The sequence below is a fragment of the Mus pahari genome, chromosome 17 (assembly GCF_900095145.1).
Source record: "Mus pahari chromosome 17, PAHARI_EIJ_v1.1, whole genome shotgun sequence".
Classification (NCBI taxonomy): Eukaryota; Metazoa; Chordata; class Mammalia; order Rodentia; family Muridae; genus Mus; species Mus pahari.
The window spans coordinates 54730196-54753242 of record NC_034606.1 but is presented as its reverse complement, the minus strand read 5'-3'; the positions used below and the strand labels follow the sequence as shown (position 1 = coordinate 54753242).

General features: G+C 40.7%; 1 protein-coding gene across 1 annotated transcript in view; it reads left to right on the top strand.

The window, feature by feature from the left end:
- The first annotated feature begins 2194 nt into the window (after positions 1–2194).
- The window catches only part of Syt10 (synaptotagmin 10), a 61234-nt gene continuing 40381 nt past the window's right edge, over positions 2195–23047 (top strand). The window contains exons 1-2 of the mRNA XM_021217041.2: positions 2195–2483; positions 17917–18274. Coding sequence (XP_021072700.1) covers positions 2333–2483; positions 17917–18274 — 509 coding nt within the window. The 5' untranslated portion in view covers positions 2195–2332. The remainder of the gene's footprint in view (positions 2484–17916; positions 18275–23047) is intronic.

Sequence of the window (23047 nt, the reverse complement as noted above, 5' to 3'; positions counted from 1 at the left end):
ACCGCTTCTCCATGTTCCATGAGTTGTGTTGTCTTTACCAGTATGGCTTCCCTGTCAGCCACCAATATCTTTGGCAATAGCTCAGGTTGTTTGGGGGCTTCTATGGGCCCTTTGGAACAACTACATTAACTGTAGCTGATCCCCGGTCTTGGAAGCTTCGTTTAGTTGAGGGATGTGCAGGGTTTCTATTCCTGCACAAACATCATGACCAAGAAGCAAGTTGGGGAGGAAAGGGTTTATTCAGCTTAAATTTCCACATTGCTGTTCATCACCAAGGAAGTCAGGACTGGAACTTAAGCAGGTCAGGAAGCAGGAGCTGATACAGAAGCCATGGAGGGATGTTCTTTACTGGCTTGCTTCCCCTGGCTTGCTCAGCCTGCTCTCTTATAAACCCAAGACTACCAGCCCAGAGATGGCACCACCCACAAGGGNNCCTCCCCCCTTGATCACTAATTGAGAAAATGCCTTTCAGCTGGATCTCATGGAGGCATTTCCCCAACTGAAGCTCCTTTCTCTGTGATAACTCCAGCCTGTGTCAAGTTGACACAAAACTAGCCAGTACACCTGGTAAGGAGTGTTTCTGAGATGTTGTCAGGGGTGGTCACTGGGATTCCTGGGGTAGAAAGTGTTTCTAGGTATTGGGAGCTGTCTCAAGAACTGGGAATGTAGCCAGGTGTGGTGGCGCACACCTTTAATCCCAGCACTCAGGAGGCAGAGGCAGGCGGATTTCTGAGTTCGAGGCCAGCCTGGTCTACAGAGTGAGTTCCAGGACAACCAGGGCTATACAGAGAAACCCTGTCTCGAAAAACCAAAAAAAAAAAAAAAAAAAAATGGGAATGGGCTAGATAGGAGTGCTGGAACTGAGAGAGGGCACTGGAAAGAGGGACAAAGGTTCCTCTGGTAGGAGCAAAGTGGTTCCCTGGGAATAGGGGCAGAGAGCTAGGAGGGGCCCCACCCAGGTGGTCTGCTACAGGTCTGGGGATGAGTCTGGGTAATTACAATTAGAAGGCAGGAAGGAAAGTGACGATTGCATTGGCTACCCAGGCAGATATGGCCAGAGGGTTTCTAGGGAGTGCCTCCAGCGGTTAGAGACTGAGATAGAGGGATTCAGAGAGAAGGAATGCATTATCCTGTGGGAAATGGGGGCTGAGAGAACTTTGAGGCAGCAGCAAATGGTCTTCTACAAAGCTGGGGATAAGACTGGCGACTTGGAACTGGAAAGCAGAGACTGAAGAGCTATCTGATTCACGGGCTGGTGTGGAAAAGGTTTTTAAACTGGGTAGTTGCTTTTATCATAGCCTGTGGTAACTTTATCATAGCCTGGGGTAACTGCTTTCTAATTTTATTTTGTATCTTCAGCTCCATTACTGATTTACACCAACTTGAATTAGAGAAATTTAGACGGGGGAGGGGGTGATGCCCCCAATTAAAGCCCTTTGTTCTAACAGGCTGAGAAAAAGACTTCAAAACAATTTCTTTACAATTAAGAGTGTCCCTGTAGCTGATTGCACTGAACCTAATCCCCCACACTCTTTTGACACAGAAGTCTTGTCTTCGCACTGTTTAAGCCGCCAGCTAACAGAGTAAAAACTGGAATCAAGCGGCGGCTTCTCTCAGTCATGAGTTATGATTTCAATAAATAAAACCCTGATGGATGGCATATTTCGTCCTGTCATCTACCGAGGAGGATTAAGTGCAGTGAATTCAAAATTTCCTTTTCATAGTGCTAGGTAAACCTGGCTTCTGATGAACCTTACTGCTGGTGATAAAAGTGTTCTTACCTTGAATGTTCCCTATCCCCAAACCATCAGTGTCCCAAGTCGTTTAAAAACAAATTGTAAACAGGTGTCACTCTACCTCGCATGACCTGTCTTCTGATTACTTTTATTTAAAAATAAAAATGAAGATCCGCAGGTCTGGATCCGGGAATAGCTTTTCCTTTCTTTCTTTTTTTAAAAGATAAAGAATCCGGGAGGGACCAGGGAGTAGGAAAGTTGGATTGAAAGGGAGAAATGAAGAGTGTGACGGGGGCTCAGGAAGGTGTGTGGAGGGCATGGTTGCCTCTGCCCCCCGCTGCCCGCGCCAGCCTGCCATTGGCCGCGCCGCCCAGCACCCGGGAGGCGCCGTTCTGCGCGCCGCCGCCCCTCGCTCCCCGCCGGCTGGGCTCCCGCGCGCGCCTCCGAGCGCTCCGAGGAGAAGCGCAGACCTGGCAGCAGCGTCCGTTGGCGCGCGCCGCCCTCCTGCGCCCTTGCCAACCATGGGGCCAACTCGCAACTCTTAGGGCTCTGCCTCAGGCCAAGGGAGATCAACGAAGCTGCGAGCAGAAGCCAAGATGAGTTTCCGCAAGGAGGACGGTGTGAGCAGCCTGTGCCAGAAGGCGCTGCACATCATCACCGAGCTGTGCTTCGCGGGCCAGGTGGAGTGGGACAAGTGTTCGGGCATCTTTCCAGCCGATAGGAGCGACCAGGGAGGAGGTGGCACAGGTAAGGGGATCCGCTTGAGCTTCCAGGGACAAGGGGCATTTTCGGGGCAGACTTCCTGGCTGGAGCTTGTCTTGCCGGGCCTCGGGGGACTTGCTCGCTGGGTTTGTCGCCTGCACCTGCTAGGTCTCTGTTCCCAGGCTGCTCTTGCGCTCTCCCACCTGCTGCTCTGGCGTCCCAGGGACTAGGTGCTCTAGCTTGTCCCGCAGGGTGTAGCAGAATCACCCAGCCTGGCAGGAGAACCTGTGCTTGGCCTCAAGGAACCTAGTTGTAGCCGGAAGGCTGCGTCGTCAGCCCCAAACGCAGGAAGGATCCCTCAGTTCTAACTTTCAGATGCAACCTGTCGAGTTCGTCAAAGCTTCCAAGGCCTTTTATAATGCGTATGTAATTTTCTAGCGCTTCTTGGCGACCGCGGCGAATGAATAGGGGACTATTGACACCAGGCGCTCAGGACACTTGTCAAGAAATTGGAAAAGAGATTTTAAATCCTTTTCACAGTACTTGAGTCCAGAAGCTTGGAAGCAAATATCAGGGGGGAGGAGATGTAATCACATAACCCCAGGGTCACTTGCTCGCTTTAGGAGATGCACTGGCTCCCTGCATGGGGGTCTTGTCGCATTCACTTTGTTTTCTCGAGTCATTTTGGTCTCCAGGCAAGGGTTTCTAGCTTCTGGGTAGCCAGGGCAACAGGTAAGCGCAACCGCAAGTCAGGCTCAGGAGAGAAGTGCAGAAGATGAAAGAGTTATGTTTTCACCATCGACCCTAAGAGCTAGACAAAGGGAGGGAGAGTCTGGTGGGATGGGAATGGGTTTGGTTTAGCTGTGTCTTCGCGTGGTTTACATTGACTGTCTCCGAGGTTTTCAAATGCTCTGCGGATGGCAACAGAAGCCGAGGGGGGTTGTCTGAGCTTGTCAGAACCAGGGGCTCTTGAAGCGGAATGATACATTGTTGCTGCTGTCAGTGTGATAGATAGAAGCATCTTTTTTATGTGTATAAACACAACCCATTTAAACCGTGTGTGTGTGTGTGTGTGTGTGTGTGTGTGTGTGTGTGTGTGTGTGTGTGTGTGTGTGTGTTGCAAAGGATGTAAAACAAAAAATCAAAGTGCTGCTATTGTGAAGACCTCTGTAAAGAGAGTAAAGGCTCTTCTGAAATGCCTTTAAGTGAACATTAAGCCTAGGTTCAGAGTGGAAGGAGGTGAGAACACTTAATTCTAAGGACATGTATTTTGATCACGAATAGTCGATGCAGAGGCCATACCCCTAACTCTTATTCTTTCTTGACCCTTGTGATTACACACGGAGAGGTGGTTTCCTGTCTCTCATTGGCTAACAGTGTTAGAAATTGCATGACAAATGGACACTAAAATAAGTTCGGTTCTCAACCGTCCAAAATGTGTAATTGTGTTAATACGAGGTATGTAAATTTAATGGTATGTAAATTATAGAAAGAGTTCTTTGGCTTTCATAATCACTATAGTGCTTAACTGTAGTCCTAATTCTCATTAGACATTCATTGGGGTGGAGGGGGGGATGAAGAAAAATGACTCTAAAACAATCATTTTTCTTTCTTAAAGGAAAATGTGTACTATTAAAGTGGGAGATCCTGTCTGATATGTGAATATAGACAGTAGCTTTCACTAGAGAAAGACACAAATTACTCCCAACATATGAAGATAACAGCGATTCCTCTGCTTTTTTCATTTGTAAGCTGTGAAATCAGTTAAAAGCAAAGGGCTCTGATTTTAGTGCTCCAATATTAATGGATAATCCAGGCAGACTTGATGATTATTTGCTAAATGTTTATATCAGTTAGCTACTCAGTTGCCTGCTGTTCTGTGGATTTTCTCACAATGTGGGCCCTTTTTATGGCTCCTGCATAAAAGCACTTCCAACAGTTGTTGTTGACTCCATTGTAGGTGACTTTTATTGATATGGTAGTGGTTCACTTTTAAAGTAACCAGTTCGGTATAACTAACCGTGTTCATTTTACATTGCAGTGACAATCTTGAGATTTGAAATTGCATCACTCTTCAATCTGTCACCCAGTAACCGCAAGAGAAAGGTTCACGTAATCCCAGATAAAGTCATTACTACAGGAAGGGAGTTAGGAATCTAGTATATCACTAGGACAGAGATGCGGCCCTGGAGGGTCCACCGTCCAGCCAATCAAGCTCAGGTATTGGTGAAATGTTGGAGATTTAGACTGTAGTGACTAATGCTAACTAAACTGCCTTTTTTTAATGCTTAGTAAAAGTTATAAGATGAATCAACAGTACTCCATTGTATACTTTGTAGTATAACAATAATACTACAAAGTACGTCATGCATACATTTAAAAAAACTAGATGTGGGAGAAGCTTAAAAACAAAAGATATTGAATGACCCCAAAATCGATATATTACCCTACAAAGTCATTTAGTGCACAACATGATATAACCAAGAAAGCTTATGGTTCCTCTTGGGTGTTATTTCTAAGATATACTATAGTAGTATATATAGTATACATAATCATTTTTAGCTGGTTTAATGCTCATTTCTGGATAGGTTTTGATGGTTGCATAGATGTTTATCAAGCTTAAGAACCTTATATTGCTTGGAAGTCAGAGCTCCAAATCCACTGCTAAGCAAGGCCATTAAAGTTCACAGTCACACGCCACAGCTGTGGATAACTAACCTTAATATAAATATTTTAATAAGCATCTAATTCATCTGTGTTTCAGATTTGTTTTCTACAATTTTAATATGGGAAAACAGATTCTAAAAAATAAATAGACAAATTATTCCAAGTTCATTCTATCCTTTAGAAGTGCTATTATTCAGCAAATATTTATCAAAACTTTTCTTTCTAATGTGCAGTAATACACTTAATGTGCATGTTAAGTCCATAAATGTATGCCTAGAAAAATCTGGCATGCATTCTAAAAACTCAACAGGTACTTGCTGAGTGAGTGAAGTGTCACATAGTAAATGAACTTAGTTTATTGAAATTCTAAGAAAACTTGGAATCTCTGTATAAAAGAGATACCCTTCAAGTTATGATGGGGTTGTGTCCCAATCAGAAGCCAATAATCAAATTCTAAAGTGCACTTAATAAACCCAGCCCACTGAACTGAAAGTGTGACTGCTCTATATTAACCTACACTAAAAAGACTCGAACTATTACTTCAGCTTGCAGCCAAGCATCACAAGAAGATGATACCAATATTTCTAGCTAAAGAAAAGGTTAGCATACCAAATTCAAAATATGGTTTCTACCTTATCTCTTGTTCCATTATAAAGTAAAAAAGTCATGAATCAGAGCCACTCAGTGGCAATTGTCTCTATTTTGACAGCATAACAAGGACTCTCTAGATCTACATTGATAAGATTAATGTGCACTTTAAGTCACTAGAATATTATGTCTTTGAATGCAGAGCTTTGTCTCCTCTTACATCACCAGTGCTGGAATCATCCAAGGCCCATACTAGAAACTTGATAGATCATTTGCTCAATGAACAAGACGACTTCTTTAGTGATCCCCAGTAGCAATAGAAAGCACATGACTCTGCTTAAGGAGAAAATACTCAATGCAATAAAAACTCACCATTAAAACTCTTCTTAGTTATTCTAGCTTAACCAGGAGCCATTATTTTGCAGATATGAAAACAAAAGCAAACAAAAATGGTTTACACTTTAATCACAAATCACAGATGAATGCATTTAAGGGACTCTGGCTTCTTAAATCCCAGCTGATTCGGGAAATACTGGTAAGCATGGAATTTTAACTATATACCATAGGCTACAACATATGAGAAGGTAGCAACAAGATTCTCCCAGTTACAATTAACTCAGACCTCGAGCCTTTCTTTGGGTTAGATTTCCTACCAAGTAAATGGAACATAGGTTATCCATTTGTCATACTTGAACATGTGCATTTATGTGCACCGAAGTGTATGCAACTATTTGTTGATCCGTGTTGTAGCCTAAATAGAATTGATGCGTATTAACAATGAGTTCATGTAAAAGATTATTAAAATTCTTTTATTTTATGAGTATGGCTGTTTTTCCTGTGTGTATGTCTTGGCACTGTGTATGGGAAGGACCCACAAAGGCCAAAAGAAGAGGTCAGATTCCCTGGAACTGGAATCACAAATGGCTGTCAGCTGCCACGTGGGTGCTGGGAACTGAAGCTGGGCCCTCTAGAAGGACAATCTATGCTCTTCCCTACTGAGCCATCTCTCCCAGCCAAGGGAAAGGATTTTAGCGTATTAAACATACATAAGGTTGAATTCATAGATCCAATTCCAAACATACAGTTTCACATGTGGCTTTTTTTATGTGCTCATAGATAAACATATCACGGAGAAAAGTATTAGGTCAAAACAAATTTTTTTTTTCTAATTCGTAACTACTTTTGAAAAAAATCAAGGAAACTCAGATTTGTGTATATTCCTGCCACAGTTAGGAAGCAACCATCTATGTTATTAACTTAAAGTTCATTATTGTGGGAAAATGCAAACAGTGTGGTATTGCAAAGGAGCCCAAGGCCTTTGCTCAAGGATTCTGAAACAGTTGGTTCAGGCACCGAGGAGACTGCATTGCTGATAATGAGTATCTTAATAAAGGTCAGCAAATCATACCTTCTCATTCCTAACTTGTACGGTGTCGATTTTGGAAATTTAATCCCTTTGTGAAGATGCAGCTTCTTATTATTGGCAATAGTTTCTCTTTGCTTTATAGCATCAGATATATCATCTGTAAGATGTAAGATATATATCATCTGAGAACTAAGAAGTCCAGGAGACTATCGTGAAAAACTATGTGCACACATTCACATTCTCTTACCTGTGTGTGCGACACAAAGTCAGCCCCATAAGTCCACGAGCTCCACATCAATAGATGGAAAACAGAAACAACCGCATCCATCTGTAGGTTGTACAGATTCTTTTTCTTGTTGTGACTCTGAACGACCAGCATAGCAGCTATCTACAGAGCATTTACAAGATGTTAGGTATTGCAAGAAATCTAGGAATGATTTAAAGTGCTTTGAAGAATGTGTGCTGATCTGTGGCGGTATTACCTCATTTTATGTAAGCGAGTGGAGCAGCTGGAGAACCTCTTTCACTCAGTTCTATGGGATAGTTAATTCTCATCTGCCTCTGCCCCAGCCCCACCTTATTCTCCTCTGCAAAGTTCTGCTATGATGATGTTGGAGTCAGATGATAAAGTCATCTTGGGTAGAAGGAAGAAAGGAACCATTTATTACGTTATTGTTGAATAAAAAAAGTTACTGCCAGTTTTTAATTATGGCAACAATAGGCTAAATATTCTCAGTTTTACTGTCATTTCAAATCTACTTCAGTAGGAGTTGTTAACACACATGAATGACCCACAGGTTAAGAACTGCTCTAAGCCTTCCCATGGACCTCTCTCCTTGCTGTCTTTCAAACTCTTGATGTCCTTTTTCATTATTTGTTATTATTTGCATATATGTATATCTATATTCCTAAACAGAAGCTGTAAGTCTATAAAATGTTGCTTGTATGTGTGTTTTGGTATTAGATAACTGATTGATATTCTCTTCCCTGGAGAAGGCTTTTTTTTTTAATTTAAAAGTTTGAATTTTCCAAATTATGTTTTTATTGGATATTTTATTTATTTATATTTCAAATGTTATCCCCCTTTCCCAGTTTCCCCTCCAGAACCCCCCTATCCCATCCCTCCTCCCCCTACTTCTATGAGGGTGCTCCACCACCCACCCACCCATTCCCACCTCACAGCCCTAGCAATCCCCTATACTGGGTCATGCAGCCTTCACAGGGTCAAGGGCCTCTCCTCCCATTGATGTCCCAACAAGGTCATCCTCTGCTACATATGTGGTTGGAGCCATGTGTACTCTTTGGTTAGTGGTTTGGTTCCTGGGAGCTCTGGGGGGTCTGGTTGGTTGATATTGTTCTTACTATGGGGTTGCAAACCCCTCCAGCTCCTTCAGCCCTTTCTCTAACACCTCCATTGGGGTCTCTGTGCTTAGTCCAATGGTTGGCTGGGAGCATCTGCCTCTGTATTTGTCAGACTCTGACAGAGCCGCTCAGGAGACTGCCATATCAGGCTCCTATCAGCAAGCACTTCTTGGCATCCACAATCCAATCGTGTCTGGATTTGGTCCCGGCTTTCCTCCAGTGCCTGTAGTTCTTTCCTAGTTCTTTCCGTAGTGATGAGGCCTCTTGGGCTCTTCCCCATCCACTTTGGCATGGCCATTGCTATTGTCCTTGCTCAGCTCATATTTAGGCAGCCATGTTGGTGAGACTTTACAGATGCAGCTTCTGACATTTTGAGAAGACACAGCCTCAGGCGAACGCCCTGATATTCTGGCCCTTACCATTTGCTTCCCCAACCCCTTCTGCAGTATTCCAAGCCTTAGGTGTGGGAGTTCAGTGCTTTCTATTCATGTGAAATTTTTTTATCATATGTATAGAAAAATATCCTTTAAACTTAAACAACAATTTAAAAAAAGATAATGAAAGAAATTCTTTTTTTTACTACAGAATATTTTTTTCCTTTTTCCAATTTTTATTAGGTATTTTCTTCATTTACATTTCAAATGCTATCCCAAAAGTCCCCTATACCCCCCCTCCCTGCTCCCCTACCTACATACTCCCACTTCTTTGCCCGGGGGGTTCCCCTGTACTGGGGCATATAAAGTTAAACAACAATTTTTAAATCACATATCACTTCCCTAAAAGGGGAAAAAATCCAAAAGAAATGAGTAGATTTAAGTAATTTTGATACTTAACTTCTTTATCTTTTCCTTCACAGTGTTAGGAACTAAACCCAAGGTCTTGTGTCTATTGGGCAAACACTTCTGACCACTGGGCTACGCCTCAGGGCTTAAAGCTAAAATTCTGAGTCCAGTTCTTACGAGTACGTTCTTAATTCAGAATCCATGACGTACTTGTTGGTTGGACATTTTCAGACAGTGTCACAGAGAGAATTGGGGCCTCGTTTCTTTCTAAAGAGAATTCATAGTAACGTAAGATCCGTTAGCTATGGTTCTGTGCAGCTTTCTGTGCAAAATGTTGAGTGTCAGCAATATTGGCAAATACAATTTATTCATCACATTTATTAACAAATTCCACCAAGAATCTAGTGTATAAGGATGAAATACGGCATCATCTTTTGCTGGAGGACATTTTTTTTTTTTCACACTGCAAACGAAATCCTTGCCTGGATTTTTATGTAGATGCTTTTGCTTTACTGCAGGCATAACTACACCACAGTAGCTATTAGAAATTCTAATAAACCATAACTACTAATACACATAGCAGTGGTTCTCAGCCTTCTTAACCCTGCCCCTTTTAATTGTTTAACAATTGTTAATTGTGTTGTAGTGACCCCCCAACGATAAAATTGTGTCATTGCTACTTCATAACTAAGTTTCCTACTGCTATGAATCATAATGTAAATATCTGATGTGCAGGATTTCTGATATGTGACCCCCCCAAGGGGTTGTGACCCACAAATTGAGAATCGCTGACAAATTGTGACCTCAGCAATGGGAAATATTTTAAAACACACATTTTATCATCAGTTAAGTATGATATTAATGCAAACTCTTTTTTTTCTTCATTTACTGTAACTCAAAGGAAGGGCAAAGGGAAATGAAATTACAGTGGAATTCCTCAGAGGCACAGTGCAAGGGCATGCTGATTATATTACATATCTAATGTAGGAATGAAGAACATTACCAGTGTTCAGATCTCCCTTTCCTTTGTAGATATAAAACTCTTGATGCTCGGTTGAGTTTGTGGCATGCTCATCTGACCCGAATGTGAGCAGCAGTGTGATGTGCCAAATATTAAGGGCTGCGTCCTCCAAACCCTGAGGAGGCATCTCCTCGCTCTCACGTCACCATCGCCGGACATTCTTCATTCAGACCTGGGAGGTGGGCATGGTAGCTTTCCATGTAAAACTGGGAATGGAAAGCTGGCCAGGGGGGCAAAAACTCCATGGTGTTGCTGAGTCAGCCTTTGGCGGCTTGAGTTGGCAGTTTCTCTCCCTTAACAAGAGAAAAAAAAAATCCCTCCTAAGTCATTATTAGCGTGGCCCTTTGTTACAGAAACCAAAACAAGGACTTCACTGTTATAACAGGAATCCCAAACGAATAGTATAAACAAGTTAACTTCATCAGTAATTCCTAAATGTTCTTTCATTTAAGAAAATATGTTGATCTGAGTTTTATTTTCCTCTCCCTTTCTCTGTGGTACGGTGCCATAAACAGGTGTGTCCAGTGTTTATCAGGTGTAGGAGTTCTCTGGTATAATTTTCATTGTTGCTTATGTATACTATCATATCATCCATGAATACTGATACTTTGACTTCTTCTTTTCCATTTTTATCCCCTTAATCTCATCATACCCTCCACTCAACAACCATCCTTCCCCCATCCCTTGTCCCTCCTCCCTCTCTCCTCCTTCTATCCATCCCTCTGTCCCTCCCCTTCCACTTCCATCTCTACTGTATTCCCTCTCCCTCTCAAATTCTTGACCTCTTCTTATTTTAGATTGTAATTTTTAAAACTATGGTCATTTTAATTTTTCAAAAATGTCTGAGGTCGTGACCTTAAAAGTCAATGAGCAGCTATGGTGGCTGCTGAGTCAAGGGCATGACACTTGGTACATGTGTTTCTAAGTGATTACCACCAGCTGTGTGGATCAAAGGTAGTCAGGTCTGGTGGATTCACAAGCCATAGTGAATACCGCACTTGGAAATGTGAGGACCAAATATAAAGAGTAAATTAGAGCACACAAAGGTGTCTAAGTCCATAGTGATAGGACAGTAGTTATGCAAATGTGTGTGCTCAATCCACAGCCTGAACAGCCTTCATCTAATCCTTTAGAAGCCTAATCTGATTTCTGTAAACTTTATTTACCTCCAGTCTTATCAAGATGTAATACAATGACAGTTGTATAATGAAATCATTTAAATTGTTTGGAGAATAAAAATTTCAGCTCCAGAGGGCCTATTCTCAAGCTTGCCCATTGTAGTGGGTAACGACTCAAAGGCAAGGGGTGCATGAGTGTGTACATATGTGCGTGTTTGTGTGTGTGTGTGTGTGTGCATGTGTGTGTGTATGTGTGCATGTGTGTGTGTGTGTGTGTGTGTGTGTGCGTGTGTGGATGTGGATGGGTGGGTGGATATGTTACGTTTTTTGAGTCAGCATCTCACTGTGTATAGCTCAGGCTTCCTTGAACTCCTGTGAGGTTCCTTCCTCAGCTTTCTGAGTTCTGGAATTATAGGTGTGAGCTACCACTCCTAGCTTTGGAGGACTTCTGTGTCTTAGCCCTGAGCCCTTTTTCCATTTTCTACTTCCTGTGGACCATGAAGTGAAGGACTTACATGCTCTCGTTAGTACAGTGTTTTGCTCAAGCCCATGGGGCTAAGTGGCCACAGGCTGAACCTTCTGAAATGGTGAACCAGAAGAAATCGCTCTTCATTTGGAAGCCTCATCACTGTCACGATGAGGAAAGTTGCTATCTCACGTAACACCCAATGCAGTTTCAACAATTCCACAAATATTTTTTACTATGCCATAAGAAATAGACACTAAACCTAGAAAGGTGAATAAGTGTGTCTCTAGTCTGAAGGATCAAGAGGCGGGAGGGTAGGTAAGGGGGGAGTGCCTGGAGAAGAAAACAAGAATAAACTCAAGCTCCCTCGTCCACTATAGGAAGCCCTCAAAACTTTGAAAATTAAAAATTATTTTTGTAAATTGTAGCAATCTGACACTAGTAACCTACCTGACTTGGCATTAAATTTAATTAATTAACATTGTGTATTCTTATGGCCTGCAGTAACCCCAGTTATGTATATGGGGTTGCAGATAATAGTACTATGCATGATTAATATCCTAGACACTATATACTATACCAATATGGTTATTATGGGAGTATTGTAAGATGGTTATTAGATTATTATAGGATGAACGCAAGTATGCCCCTTAATAAAACAGGAGGGAAGGAATGTATTGAAGCTTCAGGAGGCCACTAAAGATCGTGACAAAGAAACACTGGCCACAGTAAAGCACAGAGAGTGAGACCAGACCCGTAGCCAGAGGCAGAATCACAAAGATGCTCGGAGATGTGCTAAGAAACTTGGATTTAGCTAAAGGGACGGGAGTCCTGCAAGAACAAGATGTGTGACTTTCTGCTGTCTTGTTTGTGCTGACAGCATAACCTATTATTTTCAGAAATCTTCTGGTGCTTTGCAGAAGTATCTATCAGATGGTTTCTAAAATGACACGATATTTTAGAAAGAAAAAAGTAGTAGAAGAAAAATAGAAACTGTACTCAGATTTCCACAAGGCTCGTGACTAGAGTAAGTATATATAAATGCTGAAGCCACCTCACAGGGACAGTGCTGTTGCAGGATTCTCCACTCAAACCTCTACCCCATTTAGGAAAGGGAGAGGTTTCCAATGGCCACTGAAAACAATGTCCTCCACATAATTCTGCAGGTCTACATCTGTCGATGCTGAAAACTTTCGTTTTAAAACTTTAATTATTAAAGTTTTATTAAATTATTAAAGTTTTAAATTTTAAAAATTAAAACTTCAATGTTCAAGTGTGCAGAATAATATAAGGTAAATGGTACAGAAAATTTCCCGAAGACCACAAGGTTGAATCTGCTTTTTGTTATTATAGCAAAAGCAAGGATTATATAATTTATAAATAAATACTTTTCTCATAGTTCTAAGACTAACAAGTCTCAGAACAAGGGCCTTTGTGCTGGGCCGGAACTCACGAACTTAAAACAATTGCCCTTCAGCAACTAAGCACTCTTGGGATAGCATCAGTCCAGTATTAAACTAGGGCTCATGTGACTACAGAACCTCTTATTTATACCCACTTGGAAGTCCTGCTGCTTTTGCAATAACATTTCCAAGATATTAACCTTGGTGAGTATTTTAGAAGCATAGCTGAATTGTCATCTTTATTCATTTTTTAAAATCTAGTTAATAGATAGGAAGCGTCTTAATTTCACATGTTCTCGCTTTTCCTCAAGTTATGGTGATAATGAGTATCGCATCAATGTAAAATATAAAATAAACTCTATAAAACCTTGAAGAAAGCCCTCCATATCAATAGGGTACAAATAGGATGCGCTCAGTCATTGCCCCAGTAAGCATAAAGAAAATTAAGGGAAATACTAATGTCCATTGCAGCAGGCCAAACCCATCTTAGTTTCATAACTAGGTAATCGTAAAAACTTTTACTTTCAGCATCACCTTCCATTCCAGTCAGGAGAAAACAAAGCTTTGGAAGATTAGTGAAATTTATGAGACAATATTTCTCTAAAGTTGTAGAGATTTATAACCCCTATGGTGTCTGTTTCACAAGTAGAGAACTCATTTTGGATCTACAAAAATATCTAGTAAAACAAAATATGTATATAAGAGACTGAGCAATTCTATTTTGAGACTTTTGCTTTAAAAAAAAATTCAATCACAAATATTCATTCCAGGAGAAAATACATAGATGCTCAAAGTAGTTGCGCTACACTCCCAAGCATTGGGCCTAATTATGTATCTGTTCTGATGAATTATTATGGAAAATTACATCAACATGAAATTACAACTCATTTCTGGGTAAAAAGGCAAACCAAAGGAAGAATTAAGCTGTCAGCAATTTATATCAAAATAATATTATGTGATTGTAAATATTTAAGATTTTACAAGATATATTTTTGTCTATGCATGCCAGGATTAGACAAAACATCCACTTAGTATCAGTGGTTACTTTCAAGGAATATGACATACTGAATTAACAACAGTGTTTAAAGGAATTTGGAATTATTCAGTATTAGTGTGCTGAGATTACCATAAAAATATATGAATGGCTTAAACAATAGGAACTTATTTCTCCATCCAGGCAGCTAGAGTCTGTGGTTGAGGTATTGGCAGGGTTGAGTTCTTCTGAGGCTCCTGAACTTGGCAATGTACTGGCTAGATTTATGTCAATGGAGCACAAACTATAGTTACCTGAGAGGAAAGAACCTCAATTGAGAAAATGTCTCCACAAGATCTGGCTCCGGGCCAGCCTGTAGAGCATTTTCTTAATTAGTGATTGATGGGGAGGGCTCAACCCATTGTGGCTGATGCAACTCCTGGGCTGGTGGTCCTGGGTTCTATAAGACACAGGCTGAGCAAGCCGTGTGAAACAAGTCAGAAAGCAGCGCCCCTCCATGACCTCTGCATCAGCTTCTGCCTCCAGGTTCCTTCCCTGCTTGAGTTCCTAACCTGATTTTCATCAGTGATGGATGTTGACTTGGAAATATAAGCTGAATAAACCATTTCCTCCCCAGTTTTGCTTTTTGGATAGCTGTGATGTTTTGTCACAGCAATAGAAACCCTAAATAAGACAGCCAGTGATGACCATCATTGTCCCTATGTCTTTATGTGATTTTCCATCTGTATCCTCACCTATTCCCCTCTTTAAACATGAGTGTCAATAGAGGAAGACTGGTTCATATTACTTGATTTTACCAAAAGTCCCTTTTCTCAAATATAGTCATATTTTTTGAAGTATTGGCTATTGTTACGTCAAGATATAAATTTAGGAAGGGATAAGAGACAGACCCAATCATTCTGTAATATATTCCTAACAAATTTACTTAAAACAAACAGAGGAGATTGGACTTATATTTGATATTGAGGGTAAATAAATTTGGTAATAAAAAAAAGTATAAGGTTAATCAAATCTAGAAAAATTGTCCTTTACTGAGAATCTATTTGACATTCAAGATTTTAATAATGTTATAATGTCATATGGCTAATTCAGGTCACTTTAGAATGGGAAGATTAATTTTTATTTGTTTAGACTTCTTGTTTTTCAAGCAATTTAAGAGTTATAGAAAAGTAACATAGGACTGGCTCTCATCAAATCCATGTCCGGTTTCTCCTAATACTTATGCCTTACATTGAAATGACGCATTGGTGTTATTCACATACTGCTTCTGGAAGACTTACCAAAGGCCATGCCTTTTTCCTTGAGATTTTTCCTTTTTGTTCTGGGTCCCCATCCAATACGATTGACTCCATTAAGTCTGCTTTGATGATCCTTGACTGGGACATTTCCCCAAACCTTGTGGATGACCTTGATTATGTGTAGAAGTACTGGCTGGGGTTTTTTAGGATGTCTACTTCTTGGAACTTGTCTGATTTTATTTTTATCATGATTAGACGTGAGTTCTCGGTATGAGGTGTGATGACCACAGAAGCAAAGGGCCACTTACATTATTCCATGCTGTGCCTACACACTGTGACCACAGCTCATCGCTGCTGGCTTCCATCACCTCCGTTGTCTGTAGTTCTCTTGTAGAGAATGTCCCCATGAGGGTGTGCAGCCCACACCAAAGAAGTCAGAAGTAATGCTCTCTCCTGGAGAGTAGACTATATACACAAACTTCTTACACTTCTTACAATTTTCCTTAACCCACTCTGAAGGAATAAGAATAAGAATTCCTTGTCTCTTATCCCTTCCTTTGCTATTGCAAAATAGTTAGTACTAACTAGGCAGCCTGTAAAGAACAGAAATGTGTTTCTCATAGTCTGCAGGCTGGGAGAGATTGAGTTACTGGAATGCTAGGCTCCTGTCTGTAAGCACACCATAACATCAGTAACAGTGTCAGGCCTTGGAGCCTCCCCTTGAGTTGGATCACAATTTTGGCTGGTCACTGGACCTCCTTTCCCTCGGTCTCTTCTCCACTTTTTGTCCCTGCAGTTCTTTTAGACAGGGACAATACTGGATCAGAGTTTTTGACTGTGGGATGGCAACCCCATCCCTCCACTTGATGCCCTGTCTTTCCACTGGAGGTAGACCCTTTGTTATCTTTTACCATTGGAGCGTACCTAGGATGCGAAGGTAAGAGAGCTATTTTGTCTCATCATTCCGGAGGTTGATAAGTCTACTTCCACCCAGTGAGGGCCTCTTGCCTCTTTAGCTCATGAGAGACATTTGAAGAGGCAAAGCAAAGAGCAGCCTTGTTATTTTCACAATCCATTCTCCAGCCCACTCGTCTAGTGCCCAAAGAGGTAAAAAAATCAGGAGTTATAGTGGAGCCATTCTTGGAGGCTGCAAACTTCCCACAAGGTCCTGTCTCCCAACACTGGCATCAGAGAATTAAAATTTTAATTGATGCATTTTGAAGGACCCATATTGTATAAGGCCTGTTCTTGGTTCATAGGTAGCAGCTACTTCCTGTAGCCTCGTGTGGACAAAGGGCAAGAGAGCTCCCTCAGACCTGTCTGAAAGGGCACCTTAATCCCTCTCATGAAAGATCTCCCTGAGTGCTGCCATCACCTTCTCAGAGGCCATGTCTCCTGTGTATTAGCAACCACCGCGTTGTGACTAGAGATCTAAGAGAACAACTTGAGGAAAGAAATGATTTACTCTATGTCTCAGTTCATTATGATGGGGCAAGAAGCAGACAATGAGAGTGTCAGATCTCAGCTGACTTTCTCTTTCCCGTTTGTGTATCTGTATCTCTAGACAATGACACAGTGTTAGAGTCACATGAGAGGTCAGTGGCTCTCAACCTGTGGGCTATGACCCCTTTGAGGGTTGAGTGACCTTTTCACAGGGGTCTGATGTCAGATATCCTGCATATCGGATATTTGCATTATGATTCATAACAAAATTACAGTTATGGGGTAACAACCAAATAATTTTATAAAGGGGGGGTCACCACAACACGAGGAACAATATTAAAGAGTCATGGCATTAGCAAGGTTGAGAACCACTATACTAGGTAATTCATTCTCCCTAAATTATTCCTGACTGGAAATGCCTATAGACCTGCCCATCAGTGTGCCTTATAATCTCTTAGGTGGTCCCAAATCCAGGCAAGGTGATTGAAGTTAACAGTTATATCCTGTCATGGGGATTAGGATTTAAACGTAAGAGTTTTAAGAGAGCACAGACATTCAGATGATAACCAAACTCATTTAACTTCCAACTTAAAATCAAATGCTCACTAGCTTAAAATTGCACAGGTACGAAGTTATTAGAAAACAGACTTTGAAAGTCTAATCATTAATTATAGCACGGTATGATTCTCACGAACGATACAGGAAGATAGTACTCGATGCTATTCTCTGTATAGACCAAGGAAGGAGATCATTGAGTCAGAGGAGCAAATAGTTTCTATCACATACAGCTTCAGAGTTCAACTTTCTGGCTTTGTAGCAGGAGGCAAGTTGGCAACCTTTACTTGCAAAACTCTTGAATCCCTTGTGGTCTACTTGGATATGACATGTGTTCCCTAAATTCAGTTGATAATTATTCATAGGATAAAACTTTTCAACCCCCCATTATGTTAATCATTTATGTCCCCTTTTCTGCTTTTGATATATAATATCTATTGATAGTTTCTCTCCACTGTGATTTTTTTTTCCCCAGATATTTCTGTCAGCCTGTTAGCGGTTGTTGTAAGCTTCTGTGGCCTGGCCTTGCTGGTTGTCTCCCTTTTCGTCTTCTGGAAGTTGTGCTGGCCGTGCTGGAAGAGCAAGCTTGTGGTCCCCAACCTCAGTGTCCTTCCACAAAGCATCTCAAGTGCTCCGACTGAGGTTTTTGAGACCGAAGAGAAAAAAGACGTGGAAGAAAATGAAAAGCCAGCACCCAAAGCCATTGAGCCTGCGATAAAAATCAGCCACACATCCCCCGACATCCCAGCAGAAGTGCAGACAGCTTTAAAGGAGCACTTGATTAGACATGCTCGCGTACAAAGGCAAACAACGGAGCCTACGTCTTCGTCCCGGTAAGGAAGGGTCGAGGGTGGGATCTTATGGGTGGGTGTGGGAGTGAGGATGGAGAACAGAAGGAACGAGAAAAGTCAACAGCAGGAATGGAAGGAGGAACAAAGAAAGTAACAGGCAACAAGGAAAGACATAAGCACATAAGGCAATCAAGAGACAAAGGGTAGGACACAGGAGGGGATGCAGATAGAAAGGTCAAGGGCCAAGAAGCAGATAGGGGTGGCATATGAAAAGGATTTGGTAGTAGTTGAGTCAAATCATATCAGTTATTTAACTCTTGCTCCTGGAATGTCATCAGCTCACAGTTGCCACTTGTAAGTTTTCAATTTAATTTTGTTAACTAATAAACAGTATACAAACAGCCATTGGGAAAAATGTATCACAGAAGTTATCTGTGTGTGTGTGTGTGTGTGTGTGTGTGTGTGTGTGTGTGTGCTCCACACAAGCCACATCTACCTAGCTGCTCACAATAAAAACATAGAAGAGTTTTTAGTCTGCAGTTAGTTAGCACCTAAATTGCAAACCCAAACATGCTCTCTTTATCTGCGACCCTGTAGATGAAACTTTAATGCTAGACAATTCTACAGGAGCCTACACTGCCATAGGAATAGCATGTAGCACACACTCTTTCTGAAATGTGTTCCAGAGAGTTGAGTAAGAAACTGTTACCTCTGACAAGTTTAACTTCAGGAACAGGAGCAAGGAAAGCAGGTGGGCTAGCCTGTGGTGCTGGTTACAATTTACAAGCAAGCAACAGCTGCTGGCTAGTGATTTAGAGAACATTTTTAGCCAGCGGCATTTATGGTCATTTAAAACTGTCGGTGTGTGCGCGAGATGATCCCATATACATCCCCCAATTATTATGCTATTATCCCTGAAAAAAAATCACAAAGCAAGTCTTAAAAGAAACAGGTTCCCCCTGTCCACCAGGGATGTGTCCTGAAACCCCGGTGGATTCCTGAAAGCACTAAGTTCCATAAATGCTCTACTTTCCTACATGTACATACCTATAGCAAAGTAATAGCTATTGATGGTGGGATAGAATGATGGTAATTATAACTATGAATCTGGCCCCTATATCCCCAAATATTTCATCTTGTTATATATAATAGCTTTCTTGCTGTTGTGATATGCAATGGTATTCCCTCCACAATACAAAACAAAAAACAAAAATCAGGGAAATGAATGATGCAGGCATTGGCACCTCGTGTTGGGCTTCTACAGCAAAGCAACTTTAATGAACACATGTTGATACCACGGTAGAACATCTGATAACCAAGATGATATATTAGTGACTGAGGAGCTCCATGAAGCGCGTAGATGTGAGGGGCAGTGAGTGAGCCACATCCCCTGGAGACAGAACAAAGTGACCGGTAATTCACCTCACCAGTCAGGACAATATTCATTTTTAAATTTATGAATTGTTTACCTCTGGAATTTTCCATTCGTTATTTCCAGCCCTAGGTTTGCCACTGGTAACCAGGACAACAGTTTGACAAAGACCAGAGAACATAAGACAAGATAAGAGGAAATACTGTCCTATTGATCATGAGTAGGTGACAGCATGGGGTTCAGAAACATTCAACTTTAGCTGATAAGTAAATAAGTAAATTTACATAAGTAAATCTGAGCAGTGGAGATAATGTATGCATTTTATTTCAGAAAACATACTAAAAGTTAAACTCTATCTCCAAAATATGAAGTAATATTAAAATATTTAAATAAAATTTAAAAGAGTTAAAGAAAGAACCCCTGACTATCCCTAGTAAAGGGGAAAGGAGAGACTAATGTATTGAACATAGGGGCTGGGCCCTGGAGATAGATAGAGTGGCCTCTTTCAGTCAGAAATAATTTTATTCTTAGATTTTTCAGTAATTATAGGCAAAAGAAAGCCCATAGCAATTAAGTGAGAAAACTTCCTCTCTCACTCTTAGAAAACATAGAAGTGGGTTGCACACATCCGGTACGGCCTGAGTGAAGGAGTACTGTGCAAGTCGGGGATCTGGTCAGAAGGGTGCTGTTTCCTGTGCCTGCTGACATGCCTTTGTCTATAGGAGAGGTTGGGAAGATGGAAGTCTTGGATAACTTAGTCCCCTCTCTGTCGTGCCTCCACTATCCTGCAGAAAAGATTAGTAATCATCTCTGTTCTTTATGAATTACCCAAAGCCCAAGGAGATTAACGATTTTGCCTGATACTAAGAAAGCTGCAAGGAATGAGCATTAGGATTTATCCAGATGGGTGGAATGTTTCAGTTTCTAAACGTAATGTGGGTTTTATACAAATAAAACTGAGTTATGAAATCAGCTGAAAACAAGCCATTTGGAGTTGAAAAATATCTTCCTGCTTGTTCCGCTTAGTTAAAATCTGAAATTGGGGGGTGGCTACTTAACTGTGAATGATTATAGAGAGGACTCCAAGTATGCTTGGCACCGGGATGGATGCCTTGTAGAAATTTTCAACACTTCTATTTCTCAAGAATCCTCCCCTATGTTGACCATTTCTTCGTGTGTATTACCTTTGTGTGGAAAAGAGGAGATTGCAGAGTTTTCTACGCAGTCACCTTGGACATGAAATAGAGATTACGTTATGATAAATCGAATTGTTCAGCTCAAGTGCCAATTATGCCTGGCATATGGCAAAATCAAAGCTACACGCATATCCAGGCACAAGTGTCCAAAATAAACCTAACTTTAATTTTCCATTTCCTCATTAGTTCAGACAAGAGATGACATCATGTTCTTTCAAGTTTCAGTTATCCCTCTCTCTAGCAAGATAGCATTCCAGCAAGTCTAGAAATTAGCATCATTGCTGGACACAGGAAGGTTTTTTGACATGTGACCCCCTCCAGCTGTCAGTCAAACTACTCAGATTCACTTTTGTATCCATTACCAGGATTCTCATGTGTCCATCTTGTGTGTGTATATGTGTGTGTGTATGTGTGTGTGTATGTGTGTGTATGTGTGTTTGTGTACCCTTCATTCACTTAAAACACTTATATGTTTACTTCTGGGTGCAATCAATGTGTTCTGTACCCTATCCACTTGAAGACTCTGTAAGGAAATGTCCATCATCTGATACAGACTTCAACATAAGTAACGATAAATGTCCACCTGTGGTTGAGAAGGTGAACTTCAGAGCACAGAGAGATTAATTCCTGCTGAGTCATGAGGAAGTGAGGAGAGGCCAATGGAAGACCATAAATTTTCCATGGAGACTTAAGAGCATTTTGCTGATGGAAACACTTACGTGAAGTCATAGAACACAACGTACTGCTAACAAGAGAGCCATTTGGTGGCAATATAAGCAGAGCCAGATAGAATAAAGGTACATGAGGCCTTAAAATCATGGCTGAGATGTTCAAAACTGTTCTTTCAAAAAAAAAATATGTTCAGTAGAAGCCACTTGTTTTCAAACATTAAATTCTCAAACGGTAAGGACACATGACCTTCTTTTATGCCCTCCTATCTTCCAGAACTGTGTAGGGAGACACAGTAATTGTCCGAGGATGTTTTTGATTGCTTGATCATTGCTCCATTTCAGTTTATTCTGCTAGACATCGGGTGCTCATGTTAGAAGGAGGGTAGGGGAGATGTATTCACTGGATGAGTAGGGACACCAATCTTCTGTTCATTCATTAACAGTGTGAAGATGAAATGAACAGTCACTGGCAAAATAATTAGTTGAAGATGCAGAATTACATAGGTTCATCACTGTTAAAGGATTCTAAAGGCTTATGAAATGATGAGAAAATATGAGAGATCTAATTGAACATGAATAAAAACAAGGAAATGTGTATAAGATAAATGATGGCTACATGTTCTGATGGAATTAGCTATGAATGATTAAAAATCAATTCATGAAATGACCATGCACAGTTTCACAAAGAATAGTTCAATGTACCTTGTTATAAGGGAAATTAAAAATTATGTAAAACTGTAAGTCCTGAGTAATTTTATTTACTGTAAGGTTTTTTAAATATAAATTAAATTCCGTCCAAAGGACAACAAACACTGAAATTACTCATCCAAGGCCGCTGTAAGGAATAGGAAAGAAGATAAAACAATAATAAAGGGAACATTTGAAAAAATAATGTAGCTCACTAGGATATCAGGAAGCAATGTTTGTCCATAACTACAGACAAACGCTGGCCTGAAAGTTTATGAGGCATGTGGTAATGAAGTCTGTGAATATGTGCTCTTACAAAAGGGGTATATTTGGTATGTGCACATGCTGTTTTTCTCAAGTGGGGTGCCTCCTTTGATCAAGAGTGTACATAACACAACAATCTGAGAACAAATTCCTCAAGTGTGAAACTATTTTAGCTTTCTGGCACTAACAGTATGTGTGTGTGTGTGTGTGTGTGTGTGTGTGTGTGTGTGTGTGTGTGTGTGTAGATATAGTATATATAGCATGTGTATACTATATATAATATATGCTGTATATACTATATATACTAGTATATAGTATAGTGTATATAGTGTATATATAGTGTATATATGCACTATATATACTATATGTCATATATATATATATATATATATATATATATATATATATATATACTAATTTTAGGTTGACTGGATACTTTTTCAATATGACATAGATAAGTCCTGGAAGTTTCATGGTATTTGTCACAAGGACTCTGTCATAAATCATTTATAGGAGCAGACATTTGTACAGTCCCATAATGCTTTTAATTAAAAGTATAAGAAGATTGTATTAGTCAGGGTTCTCTAGAGTCACAGAACTTACAGATAGTCTCTATATAGTAAAG